We start from the raw sequence: 14,229 nt of genomic DNA, 5'->3' as shown, positions 1-14,229 counted from the left end.
TCATGTTTCTGTCCTGTGCCCCACCTGTCCCCATCATGTGCCCCGCTCTGTGCCCCACCCTGCCCTCGCCCTGTGCCCCGCCCTGTCTCAACCCTGTGCCTTTTACTTGTCATGCATTTACCTGCATTAACATTTGCGTTCCACTTCGTAAATCACCTGCAGCCACTCCTGTATAAAAGGACTTGATCTTCCTCTTGGTCAACCACTTGATATGTCCGTTTGAGGTAACCTCAGGCAGCTTTTCTTTGTGAGGATCCTTGGGGTATAATTAGGCATGAAAATGATTGCCACTCACTGTATTTAATCATTAGCAGGTCCAATGATTTAGTTGACTGAATAAGGGAAATTTGGCTTCTATTACATGTGATCATTTGCCAGCAATCAGGAACAGGAACCCTGGCACCAATGCTGAAGCTGTAGTGGAAATCCAGAGGTGGGGTTACTACAACTGGCCTCCACTCCCTAGGTTCGGAATTCTAAACTCAGCCATGTATCCAGTTCCCGATTGCTATTAAATGATCGCTGGAATGAAGCGTGTGCACATCAGGTGAGGACAGGATCACGTTCAGGTGGAAAGACTCCCACGGTTAAATAACCTGACAATATTTTTAGTCAGGGGTCACACATGAGCAGTTGAGGGAAAGAGAGAAAACTGGCAAAATAAAACAAATCCCAGGTTACACAAACATAACAAAAATTCAGCCAGTCTGGATCTCTTTCCTGGAAACTAATACAGTCTCCCCTCATCAGCTCCACAGAGGGAGAGTGGCAGCCTAGTACCAGAGGGAAGATTCTTGTCATCACCCCAGGCCTCACAGAAATACTGACATAGTCCAGTAGAAATCACAGACACCAGGCCCATCCTAGCCCAACCATATCTTTTCCCACCCTCCCCTCCCCTCCCCCACCTCATGTCCACTGCCAACACAGCTCTGATGCACGGACCTAGCACACGCAGATCGCAACGTGCATTACCAAACCTATTTTCTGGAAATGGTTACCATTTTAGACCAGCTTATGGATCTTTTACCTAGATCATAAAGCTTCAACAGCAGCTCCACAGAAAACAAAACCTGGGCAAAATAGGCAAAGATGCAAATTGTCAACTAAATGCTCAAAACTAAAAAATTCTTAAAAGAACTCAAAATTTTCTTCACTTTGCCAAGACAGTATGTATGTTCCTACAAATGAGCAAAATGTACAGCTGTATCAATCTAAAACCAGTATAGCATTCTGTTGTTATTTTAAGTTGTTAAATGTGTAGATTTTAGGTAAGATGTCCCCTACATAAACTACCCATAACTCCTGTGTAGGTGTGTGAAGTGCAGAGGCCAGAAATCCCCGTCAACGTGGACAGTGCTGGGTGCGCCAGTAGATGCTACAGTCTGAGGTAACACAGCTCTTCTTTTCTCGTTCTATATGCACACTTATCTGTTATAGAAAATCTTAAAAAGGAATATTCCCATACTTTATAAAGGCAGTGTGTGGCAGAGTATTTGTAAATTAAGTGTGAGGATTATTAGTAAAATCCCCTAAAAAACTTTTTTTTTTACTCGGAAATGTTACTGCTGCACAGTATTCTGAAAAATGGAGGTCAAACTCCAAAGTTTCGATCACACTCACGATTAGCACATTACCACACACCATCAGACTGTGGTTTTTGGTGACAGTCCCAACAAAGTCGACCAATGCCGGACGGAAGTTCGGGGGACCAGTAAGAACCAAACACTGAGGCCTGGAAAAGAAAATACAAAAGCTTCATGTGAAGGAAAGCAGCATTGTCTGATTGGGACATTATCAAAACCAGGGGGCCAGAAAATAACACAGCCTGGCCAGATTTGATTCTGCCTCTGTTAGCAGTAATGGCTCTGGTAATGGTTACCGCCCGGGCAGCCATCATCCAGCGCCCTGCCGGGACATTTGGTGCTGGTTTTGCGGTGGCGCTGAGCAGTACCGCCTGGGAGCGTCGCGCCCCCGATTTCGACAACATTGAGATTTTGGCTTGGAGCGGAACCTGTAGCACCCTCTAGTGGGCCGGCTGGGAAAGCGGGCAATCCGAGCTGTCCCGGCGGCAGTGAGGGAAGGAATTACTGCATGAGGTAAGTGTGATTGTTTTTTTTTGCGATATATCTTTATTTTGGATCAGTAATATATTGGGAATGTTTTCTATGTTTTGTGTCCCGATTTTTTTGTTGCAGGGAAGCCTGTCTTAGGGCGCTCCGAAGCCATTCTTCAGCAACGGATTTTCAGTTGCTCACCCAGCCTAGCACCCTAAGGGCCCAAGTTTCGGCCTCAGTTGCTCCTGATTTTTTGGAGCAACTGGTGTCGAATGGAGTATCTTAGAAATTCAAATTCTCGGCATTTAGTTTGCTCCAGTTCTAGTCAGTTAGAACAGTTTCACTTTGGAACAGAATCTTTTTTTCAAAAGGTGGCGTGTCCGGCCACTTACGCCTGTTTTCAAAGTTTCGTCAGTGAAAACTTACTCCAAACTAACTTAGAATGTAAGTGAAGATTTTTGTACGCTCGAAAAAACCTTGTCTACACTTTAGAAAATCAGGCGTAGGTTACAAATTAGGCGTAGGGAATGGTGGGGGGGGGGGGATTAAAGGGAAGTTTACAAACATTAAACACTTCAGTTTTACAAATAAAGAGCCATCATCAATAATAAATGATAAAAACATCAATAAATCAACCAATAAATCAATCAAAAAAAATTAATAAGAAATAATTTTTTTTTTTAATTAATAAATAAAACATTTTCTACTTCCTAACTGCAGCACCGGGAGCCCGCCAACAGCATGCTGGGATGCCCCCCCCCCCCACCCAGTGTGTCTCTGTCAGTGTCTCTATCTCTCTGTCTGTCTGTCTGTGTCTCTCACTCTCTGTCTGTCAGTGTCTGTGTTTCTGACAGTGAGGGGAGGGGGAGGAGGGGGGGTAGAGGGAGAGAGGGGGGTCAGGGGCAGAGGAGGGAGGGAGGGAGGCAGAGGGGAGGGATGGAAGGGGGAGGGAAGGGAGGGAGGAGGGGGAGGGGAGAGGAGAAGGGGGGAAGGAGGGGAGAAGGGAAGGGGGGGAGAGAAAGGAGAAGGAGGGGAGAGGGGAAGGGGGGGGAGAGGAGAAGGGGGGGAGAGAAAGGAGAAGGGGGGGGGAGAGGAGAAGGGGGGGAGAAAGGGGGAGGGGGAGAAAGGGGGAGGAGGAGAAGGGGGAGGGGGAGAAAGGAGAAGGGGGAGGGGGAGAAAGGGGGAGGGGGAGAAAGGAGAAGGGGGAGGGGGAGGGGAGGCTGAACGGGCCTTGCCCAGCCGGGCCCAAGACTTCGGGCAGGGCCCGTCCCCAGCACCAGATTTACAGGTAGGTGGCGTTGGGTCGGGTCCGGGTCAGGAGCGCGGGTCGGGTCGGGGGGAGCACGGGTCAGGGTCGGGAGCGCGGGTCGGGTCGGGTCTGGGGGGCGGGGAGGATGGAGGTCGGGTTGGTTCGGGTAGGCGGGAGGGAAGGAGCGCGGGTCGGCTCGTGTCGGGGGCGGGGGGAGGGAGATCAGGTTGGGTTGTGTTGGGTCCGGGGGGGGGGGGGGTCGGGAGCGCGGGTTGGGGGGTTGGTGGGAATGAGGTTGGTTCGGGTCGGGGGGGAGGGAGAGAGGTCAGGTCGGGTGGGGGGGGGGGGAGCGCGGGTCCGGTCCAGGAGCGGGGGGGAAGCGCGAGTGGGGTCGGGGTCCGGGGGCGGGGGGGGGAAGCGGGAGTCGAGTCGGTCGGGAGGAAGCAGGAGCTGGGCATGGGAGGAGCCTTATGCACGCAGCCCCAGTGAGGCCATTCAGCCAGGGCTAGGGGCTGCGTGCTTCGGGCCCCTCCCACGCAGTTTTGGGCACCTGGAGCTACTGCACATGCGCGCCCACTGTAACGCGCATGTGCAGAGGTACCGGCACTGTTTTCAGCGCAGGGACCTAGCTCCGCCCCCAACTGCTCGTGCTGCGCCGTGCCTGGCTCAAGAGGACCAGCAGGGAGCCGGAGAATCTGGAAGTTTTTTTTAGGCGCACTTTGTGGCGCGAAAAACGGGCGTCCAGGTCGGGGCTGTGCCGTTCTAAGTGCGGCCCGAAACTTGGGCCCAATGAGAGGTGTGGAACGCTTCCCTTAGCACCCCGTTCCACACTCAGGGCCCAGCTGCTGAATTTTGTGGATGAAGACGCAAACCATTTCCCGGCGCAAAATGTACCGCTCCGCTGCCATTAGCACCTCCAACTGACAATCCAGCCCCATGTATTTAGTCTGTTAGAAGCAGACCATGAACACCCGAAAATAAATGGACATGAACTAATACATGTAAAATAATTTATGTAAAATAATTGTATATCTGTGAACAAATCAGACTCAGCAAAAGAATGTGTGATAATCGGCAGGACTATGACTGAGATTAAATGGATTGGGACAACTACAAACGGAGCTTCTTAGTGTTAAACACGCAATCTTTGAATTTAACTAAGAAGCCATATTATTTGAATTCTGGACCGTCAGTCAAACAGCCTTTATTTCCATACCTCCAATATTTTAATAACTAATAACTGACAGGAAATGAAAAGAAAATACGTTTTTTGATGCCACTCTGATTGTTCTCTCAGCAGTATCTGTGTGATGAATCTTTAATTTATGGCGGCTCCAGAATAATCCTGGAGGTTTGGTGACCAACTGCCAAGGTGATCTTTACTTTCCACATGGCTGCCATTAGTGAGATATGGGACTTACTTTGTCGGTGTATAGAATAACAGAAATAAATACTGATACTAGCAGCTGACTCAGTGGAAACGGGACTCGCGTTCGAGGCTGAGACAACCCAAGTTTGATGGCCAGTTCCTACCTGATTGAGCTTTAAGCTTGGTGGCAGTCAAACTGGAAGGATTGTGCTTGCAATAATTCAATTTTGTCCTGAAAACATCTACTCTTTTAAAATTTAACAAAGAATCATCCTTATGCATGTCGTGAAGTGATTGGTGAGGAATTGGTGATGGAAGAAATAAATCAGGCTTGGTGCTGCGGTAAACCGTGTGGCTATTTTTACATTACCTGTAATTCTTAATGTGATCATCCACTTCATTCAGTCCCACAGAATGGGACAGAGCCATGTTATAGGAACCAGCTTGAATGGATGATCCCCAATTTACAGCTAAAGTGGAAAACAAGAGATATACAGAAAATATATTAATTGAGTTACCTAAACACTTCTGCAATCATATTATGGGTTGGATTCCTTTTTTAGCTTTAAATGCAAAATTATTATTTACCATTTGGAGTTAGTGCAGATAAAACTTCACTAGCTCAACTGGGAACCAAACACTACTATGAATAGTTAGACAGAAGTCACCATTGGCTCAGTGGGTAAGTCCATCATTCAGAAATGAAAGAAAAAGACTTGCATTTATATCGCACTTTATTACATCTCTCAAAAACTTCTCAAAATGTTTGACATGCATGGCTTTGAAATGAGCTACTATTGTTGTGCAGGCAACCATTTTGCACAAAGCTATGTCCCACATAAGCCACGCCATATAGACTGGGAAGGTCCCAGGTTCAACCCCAGTCTGTGCCAAGTTTGCTGGTCTCAATTTTGGCAACACTTTGGAGGCTATAACTGACCTTAGTACTTCTGGGACAAGGGGAGGTGGTGGGTGATGGGGGAGCGTGTACCTGCTCCTGAGTGCTATTTAGTGACCTATGCTGAAATATGCACGTGTGCACATCAGGTGATGAAAGGATTGTGTTCAGCTCTGATACCCTCCACCGTTAACTAATCTGCTGACCCTTGCTGTCTAGGCTCACACTTCAAGAGTGACCATGTAGGTGAGGTAACAGAGGGCTATTGGTGACTGTGGAAGTACATTCCAGCACAAGTCAATACCTTCAGAGAAAGCCACGGCATGCTTTTATTTATATGTGTTACCCAACCACAAAGAATGCTGTCGGTACAATATATGGAAAGCTGGAAGCTGTTCCAGACTTCAGTGCTGTACCCAAATAAGTGAACAGACATGATTAACATTTGAGTGTTTTAGTCTTTGGTGCAATACAGAATGCAGAAATAATATTTAGTGGCAGTTTTCCCAATCACTTACCAGGCTTTTTGTACAATGCATAAGCCAGAAGGAAGCCAACAATCCCAACAGCGACGAGGGCCGCCCACCATGTCAGTAAGAACATGATGACCACAGAAATGACTGCACCAAATAGAGAGGCCCACTTGTTGTAATATCTGAATGAAGGTCTCCAACCTTTAGAAAAACAAAGCAAACTCTATCATTTAATATGAGTGACAGGCTATTCTGTGGTACTTAGTGGATGTCACCTGTATGACAATACTACTGGCCTAATTTTTACTGACTATGCTCATTTTTCTACAATGTTGTTGCTGCTCCATTTGCAACCTACTGGAACATTTCCAAATGATGTACAGCAAATTTATATTAACAGGGATGAGATTAAGAAAATTGTGAACAGTGTCGTCCACCTACACCAATGTGTACATTGTACGGTAAAAATACACAGTATTGGGAGTGTACGTAGATTACAGGTGAAGAGAAGCTTAGTGATAAAAAATACAGCTTGTAGATCATAGGAGACAAAATCCATACAGAAACTATTAGAAACCAGTTGACAGAAAAATCCCGAAATTGCAAGAGTACTGCGCTTCGAGAGCTCTCCTTCTCTATTTTAACTGTTACTTTTTCTGAAACGTTAGCTTTTTTAAAAAAAATGGTATTCATTTTTTCCACCAATTTTTTTGTACCTTCTTAATATTGAAAACCCACATTTTCTCTTCATAACCCAGAAATAACTATGGCTTCTGAACCACAGTTGGTTTGGCTAAATTACAGTTAGTTGGCAACCACTGGAAGGAAATGGAAGGCAGGGTACCCCAAGTGCTTGAGAACCAAAATGGTATACAAGGTCAAAAACTGGTGAAGGGGAGGACCAGGGATGTAATTGCACGCCGTTTGTTTCCGATTTCCACCATATTTTTGTTCTTTATATTTTACTTACCTGTCTTTACTTGATGTCAGAAATAATTACAAAATCCACAACAAAACATTTTGAAAAATAGAAAATGGAAACTTGCCTGGGGAGTTGGTAATTGAAGCGTGGAAACAGCTAAAATTGATGAGAGCATATGAGCACAGGAAGAAGTTGGAGATGATGGGAGCAATCATGTTCAGGTCCGCTGGATGCAAGAAAACAGGACAACATTGGTTACAGGAGCTTTGGGATGCTGATAGATGACTATTAGAATACATTTATGGGCTAGAAATTTGGTTCTTAGCGACAATTGTATTTTTTCGCTAAAATTACCATTATTGCCACGAGGCCATAAATTTAAGGTTTAATTTGCGCAGCGGTAAAAATCGGCATTGCACAAGGATTCGTGGTGCAAACCGCAATCCTCGCCAACTTTAGTCTGAGGCCGATACTGCTGCGAGTTGGGCCTTGGGAGGGTATAAAAAGATCTGAAAATAAATTGGAAAAAAAATTCACAAAACATTTACACTTATCTAGCGAATCGCTGCAAAAGAATAAAAAAATTAAAACTTTAACTTACCTTTTTTTTTTAAAAACAGGTCTTCATACTTACTGCTGATCCATGGGCTGCAACACAGCTTTTTCTTTGGCATTTTTTTTTTGTCCTAAATACAGATGCGTTCAGAGCCAAATTTTTGGTGGAAGCGATATTTCAAGTCTTGCACGGCGCGCTCCTCTCTCCAGCGCTATTTGAAATCCACCGCCACAAAACTTCTCTGAAGTTTCCGCCGACCGAGTTTTCGCCAAAAAAGGTGAAATAACACCAAAAACCCGGTTGCAAAATCAACGCATTTCCAGCCCACTGTCTACTATTGTTTAATATGTAGTTGCATTGTGTAATTTCATTGAATCACAGCACAATTGTTCTGTGTCATGACATGACAACTGAGGATTCTGATCATAACTGTGGTGTGTCTATTCTGGCATGGGAGGTAGGTGCCTCCCTCCCCAAACTACCGTCCTGTTAGAAATATGCATAGTGCCAGTCTCTCTGCAGAAGCTTTATGGCTTTGGAGAACTTTGCAGCACCACAACAGCTTGTAATTAAGGCGCTATCCTGTAACTTCGAGATATTAAATACAATAACTGTTCGTTTAGAATGCATTACTAGCCTTATAGAAAACAGCTTAAAACACATGCACCCCAACCACTCCTTCATATTTATATACGTGTAAATTACATTAAAAAGTGCACAATTATTTATAAAGTATGCTATCAGATGCATATTTATGTTCAAAATTAAATAATTTGGAATTCTTATTCACTATTAGCATTTTGATCTGGACCAATCTTGCCACAATTACTTACGTCACCCAATGCAGGTACAGGAGCAGCGTAGAAAATCCGTAGTTCCAGAATCCAGAATGTTCCAGAATCTGGACCGATCGGTGGCCGGATCGTTCGGAATCCGTAAAATGTTCTGGAATCCAGACCCGCCGATCCCAGGTCTCGTCTCATCGTCGCTGCCCTTAACTTGGGGCCTCCTTGCTGGCCCGCCCGAACACCTCCTCCTCGGCGACAGGGCCCGCCCGAACACCACCTCCTCGGCGATGGAGCTCGTCCGAACATCTCCTCCTCGGCGACAGGGCCCGACCGAACACCTCCTCCTCGGCGACAGGGCCTGACCAAAAACCTCCTCCTCGGTGACAGGGCCCGCCCGAACACCTCCTCCTCGGCGACAGGGCCCGCCCGAACACCTCCTCCTCGGCGACAGGGCCTGACCAAAAACCTCCTCCTCGGCGACAGGGCCCGCCCAAACACCTCCTCCTCGGCGACAGGGCCCGCCCGAACACCTCCTCCTCGGCGACAGGGCCTGACCAAAAACCTCCTCCTCGGCGACAGGGCCCGCCCGAACACCACCTCCTCGGCGACAGGGCCCGCCCGAACACCTCCTCTTCGGCGACAGGGCCTGACCAAAAACCTCCTCCTCGGCGACAGGGCCCGCCCGAACACCTCCTCCTCGGCGACAGGGCCCGCCCGAACACCTCCTCCTCGGAGATGGAGCTCGTTCGAACATCTCCTCCTCGGCGACAGGGCCCGACCAAACACCTCCTCCTCGGCGACAGGGCCCGCCCGAACACCTCCTCCTCGGCAGCAGGGCCCGACCGAACACCTCCTCCTCGGCAACAGGGCCCGCCCAAACACCTCCTCCTCGGCGATGGAGCTCGTCCGAACACCTCCTCCTCGGCGATGGAGCTCGTCCGAACACCTCCTCCTCGGCGATGGAGCTTGTCCGAACCCCTCCTCGGCAGCAGGGCCCAACCAAAAACCTCCTCCTCGGCGACAGGGCCCGCCCGAACACCTCCTCCTCGGCGACAGGGCCCGCCCGAACACCACCTCCTCGGCAGCAGGGCCCAACCAAAAACCTCCTCCTCGGCGACAGGGCCCGCCCGAACACCTCCTCCTCGGCGACAGGGCCCGCCCGAACACCTCCTCCTCGGCGACAGGGCCCGCCCGAACACCTCCTCCTCGGCGACAGGGCCCACCCGAACACCTCCTCCTAGGTGATGGAGCTCGTCCGAACACCTCCTCCTCGGCGACAGGGCCCGACCAAAAATCTCCTCCTCGGCGACAGGGCCCACCCGAACACCTCTTCCTCGGCGGCGGGGCCCACTCGAACACCTCCTCCTCGGCGACAGGGCCCGACCAAAAACCTCCTCGTCGGCGACAGGGCCCGACCAAAAACCTCCTCCTCGGCGACAGGGCCCGCCCGAACACCTCCTCCTCGGCGGCGGGGCCCGACCGAACACCTCCTCCTCGGCGGCGGGGCCCGACCGAACACCTCCTCCTCGGCGGCGGGGCCCGCCCAAATAGCTTCTCCTCTGCGGCGCCTGCCCGAACAGCTCCTCGGCGGGACCCTCCCCCACCGCTTCCCCCTCTTTCTGACGTTCCGAAATCCGGGTGTTTCCGGATTCGTGACGTCAGAAAGACGATTGAAAGTCCGGAAAAGCCCAGAATCCGGAACGGCCTCTGTCCCAAGGGTTCCGGATTCTCGACACTACACCTGTATTAACTGAGTGTCGGTACAGTTTTAGGCCTCCCCAATATACGGTCAGAAAATAAATTCTGAGTGATCCAGAGACTTACCAATAAGAATGAAACCAATAGCAATGGTGTAGGTGAGGAGGTAGCTGTAGATAGGCTCGTTGTTCTTCCCATAGCCCTTTCCAAAGAAACCAATACCAGGATAAAGATTGTCCTTGCACAGACACTGTTGAGAGACAAAGGTGAAAATACTAGTTTAATCGAACCATCTACTTTTACACAAAAAAAGCTTAGAACATTGGTACTATTGATAAATATTGTAGAACAAAAACCTTCACTTCGTACTATTGACTAATCCAAATATATAGACAAATAGCAGAATAGAAAACTGGGAATGAACCTCAAAGGATCAAGTAAAAGTAAAAATTAAATGCTTATAAACATCATCTCAATGCTTGAAATGGTTTGGAGTCTAATTCACAACATGGTATGTAACGTATGAAATAGATAGAACTCAATTTTAAGATATCTCCAATTTTTATAAACGTTCCAGAGCTTCCAGTTTGGGGAATCACACTGCCAGTCTGGGTAATGTTTACTGAAGGATATTCTATTCCTTTGTCTACCAGAAGGTAACTCACCATGGACTACACCATACTATTGCACATTTATATCAATGGTTTTGCATCAATAAGCCATCTAGCTTCTGTGTGTTTGGTATTATTTTAGTCAAAACATGTAAATTGGATGTTCAACAGTGTTATGAAAGTCAGAACTAATAACAAGGAGCCTGGTAGGTGCTGCAGAATTGGTCTTCGGCGGTAGTACAGAATGGGCGATAGCAAATCAGCAGCCCATTTTACATTCTGCCCAATTTTCTTTTCCGAATATAATGAAAATTGGGCGGAGTGTAAAATGGGCTGCTGATTCACTATTGTCCATTTTGCGCTATCACACAAGATCAATTTCACTCACATTATTCCTTTATGCTGTATTCTACTGTTATTAGACCATTTTAATTGATTTCACAGAAGTACATCAATTAGTAACTCAGTAGACTACTATTTTCTTTCTAATTTGATAAAACTAGACAGTATTACCCTGTACATTATAACAATTTGCATTTATATTGCGCCTTTAACAAAGTAAAATGTCCCAGGGTGCTTATTATAGACTGATGATGTTTCAACTGGTTGTGACGCCATTAGAATGACATGTTGTAGGTTGTCTCTGGTCTCTGTACACAGTGGATTGTTAGCTTCAGATAGGTTAATGGAGAAGACATCAATTATAGACCAGATCATTTTCCACAGGGTCCGAGGGCAAACTAGATCAAACTACTCTTTACATACCTCCTACTTGATTAGAGAAAGCTTAGACAATCATTGCTTACTTAGATGGGCTAAAAAGGGCGCATAATAAAACAGGGAGAAATGTTGCTCTTTTTCTATTATCTCTACAAGTTACTATTTGGAGAGGGTAATAGTTGCTTGTAGAAAGTGTTTAATGTGGCAAAACAAACTTTAATCAATTACTTCCACAATTCTAACTGAACGACATTACTGAGATGCACCACTGTGAAGGTCACTATGGCAGTGGAGCAGCTGAAGAAATGGCCAATACCTGGAATACTTTGGGTGCAGACACGAGGCAGGCAAGAGCCGAGGAAAGAGTAGCTCCAAAGATCCCAGCTGTAATCAAAGGGGCAAATCCAGACACTAGACTCATAGTCTTTAGAAAAAAAGAAGAAAATAGATTTTTGTTACTTCATCAAATACTGGAGTTATATTATTGTCATATAATACAAGTAGTCTAAATTTTAAGCAAGATGGGAAATGACCACGGCACAACACTCGCTGAGATGTAGAACTGAAGATGTGCTACTGGCCTGATGGGAAATGACCACTGTAATGTATGCACATATGAGTATGCGCTCAGATTTGTTGAGTTGGGAGTGGGTTAGCTAGTCATGTGATGTTCAATAAAACCCCAGCCAGTTGGGTTCGGGGATCCACAATGAGGCAGATGGTCGTGAGCCTGGTGGATGAACTGGTAACGTGCAGTGTTATTGTTAAACCTTTGCTAATAAACCAACTAGTTCATAATAGCAATGTGCTGCTATGAATTCTTAAGCAAAGAACCCAGGAAGCAAATACATTACAACCACAGCATAACAGTCACCAAGAGTGTGAACTACAGATGGTCCACTGGTACGATGACAGTATCATACTGTGGTGGCAGAACTGCTGAAATAGAATAAAGAGGGTGAGGCCAATCAGCACCTTCCCCATCAGTAGTTACTCAGCTGAGAAGTACAGGCAAGTGCCAACTAGATCTCAGCAAAACATTTCTGTCACGTTGAAACAAAGGATGTTTTCAGAATTGAAATCCATCATTGTGCAATATGCTGATCTTCAAAGATATGATGGAGTCAATTAGGCCTGATTCTCTTTAAGGCATAGAATTTCAAAATGACAAATCACTACCCATTCTCTGCCAGGCACAGAATTACAAAATCCCAAACTACTTCTCATACTTTCCAACTGTATGGAGTTTCAATGCATTAATACTTATTTCCATTCAATGCTATTAAACATATTCACTCCCATTGTGCAGTGCGTATAATTCCAATGTACCACACTCCCATTTACTCCTGTTGTAGAGAATTTAAATATAACAACCTTCTTTGCATTCATTTTTCCTATTCTAGAATTTTTAAAGCAAAACCTGTCATTTAAAAAAATGCTGATCCAAATATAAGTGTATTCGTTGCCACATTGTTTTTACCTGGTAGTTGTTAATGAGTCCATATTTACAAGTACCAGTCTGTGCACATTCAGTGAAGTTCCACCCATAACCACAGGCAAGTCCCTCACAATCCATTGACCCAATAGGAATGGTGTCATTCACACTACCAGAGGCATCACGTATCACACAAGATCCTGAAGTGGAGGATGGAAGAAGCCATGTTAAAGATACATTTAGTGACCTTCTAAGCATTGCTATATCCTCAACAAAGGACCAAAGACTCTAGTTTTAGGGTTGGTGCATGGAACGCAGTTATCTCTTGTGGTGGAGGGAGAAGCTCGCCTTGAAACCATTTTTAGTACTTCTGGTGTTACATGCAAATGCAAAGGACTCTCACACGCAGAATTAACATTGCAGCACAGGTTCAGAAAGTGTCAGATCTGTAGTGCAATGATCTGACAGGCCCACCATCTATGCACAGTTGCACACGACAATGTTTCTTCCTTCCCTTCACCAAAGGCGGGATTCTGTGGGTTACAAAACACATCTTTGTGTTGCTGCTGTTGTCAACGATGGCACACTTGTGTGTCATTCACTGCTGGTATAGTAATTAGGCACGCATTGTGCTGCTTTACAAATCCACACAAGATCTCCATTTATTTAAAAAAGACCTCACAGCAAAGAACAAGCACAAATATAATTACCCTGAAACAAAACAAACCCCTGAGAAATCAGCATGAGGACTTATGCAGTGTAATCACACCATAATAACACTTACAAACATAGACTAATGCTATGTTATGCTGCTTTCCTTTATTTTAAAATGTATTACACTGACCTTAAACCATTTGTTTAGTTTTAAAGGGCAATTTGGAGTAAAGCATGTGTATAACTGAGAATATTACATTCTCAGAAACAATAGGTTTGAAAATGCCTTTTGCAATGTTAGTGAACCAATGCTTACTGCATCGGTGTGACATTCTTTTATCCATTATTTTAAAGGTAATATTAGCCCATTCATTTTAAACAGGCTAACACCTGCTAAAATACTGGACAAAGGAATATTACATGAACATCTTAAGTGTTCTTATACTAGTATCGCAGTCAGTCATTTCCAGGCTTGTATTAGCTTAGCTTAGTTGATAGCACTCTTAACTCTGAGTCAGTAGGACATGGTTATATATGTAAACTTGTATTTACTCTGTGCAGTCACCTGGAGTCCCAAGCAATCCCATAATCCCTTGGGAGCACAGGTATTAAGGAGGCTTCACAGGTTGGAGAGGCTCTCTGGAGACCTGCAATAAAAGACTACGGTCACACTTTACTTTGAGCTCACAGTGTTCAGTCTGACTCTTTCTCCATACACTACAACTGGTGACGAGATACAGACAGTGAACCCAAAGATGCAGAGAACAGTGGGCATCCTGGAGAAATTCTCGGAGGGAGA

General features: G+C 46.0%; 1 protein-coding gene across 1 annotated transcript in view; it reads right to left on the bottom strand.

The window, feature by feature from the left end:
• slc12a3 (solute carrier family 12 member 3) overlaps positions 1-14,229 on the bottom strand; it is a 77,147-nt gene that overhangs the window by 19,773 nt on the left and 43,145 nt on the right. The window contains exons 10-17 of the mRNA XM_070897903.1: positions 12,822-12,976; positions 11,658-11,765; positions 10,137-10,260; positions 7,093-7,194; positions 6,092-6,247; positions 5,046-5,145; positions 1,624-1,735; positions 122-256 (exon numbers count right to left, since the gene is read on the bottom strand). Of these exons, the coding sequence (XP_070754004.1) occupies positions 122-256; positions 1,624-1,735; positions 5,046-5,145; positions 6,092-6,247; positions 7,093-7,194; positions 10,137-10,260; positions 11,658-11,765; positions 12,822-12,976 (992 nt within the window). The remainder of the gene's footprint in view (positions 1-121; positions 257-1,623; positions 1,736-5,045; positions 5,146-6,091; positions 6,248-7,092; positions 7,195-10,136; positions 10,261-11,657; positions 11,766-12,821; positions 12,977-14,229) is intronic.

This window comes from Pristiophorus japonicus, chromosome 13 (genome assembly GCF_044704955.1).
Source record: "Pristiophorus japonicus isolate sPriJap1 chromosome 13, sPriJap1.hap1, whole genome shotgun sequence".
Taxonomy (NCBI): Eukaryota; Metazoa; Chordata; class Chondrichthyes; family Pristiophoridae; genus Pristiophorus; species Pristiophorus japonicus.
Note: the sequence above shows the minus strand (reverse complement) of the source record. Positions and strands in the feature narration are given on the sequence as shown.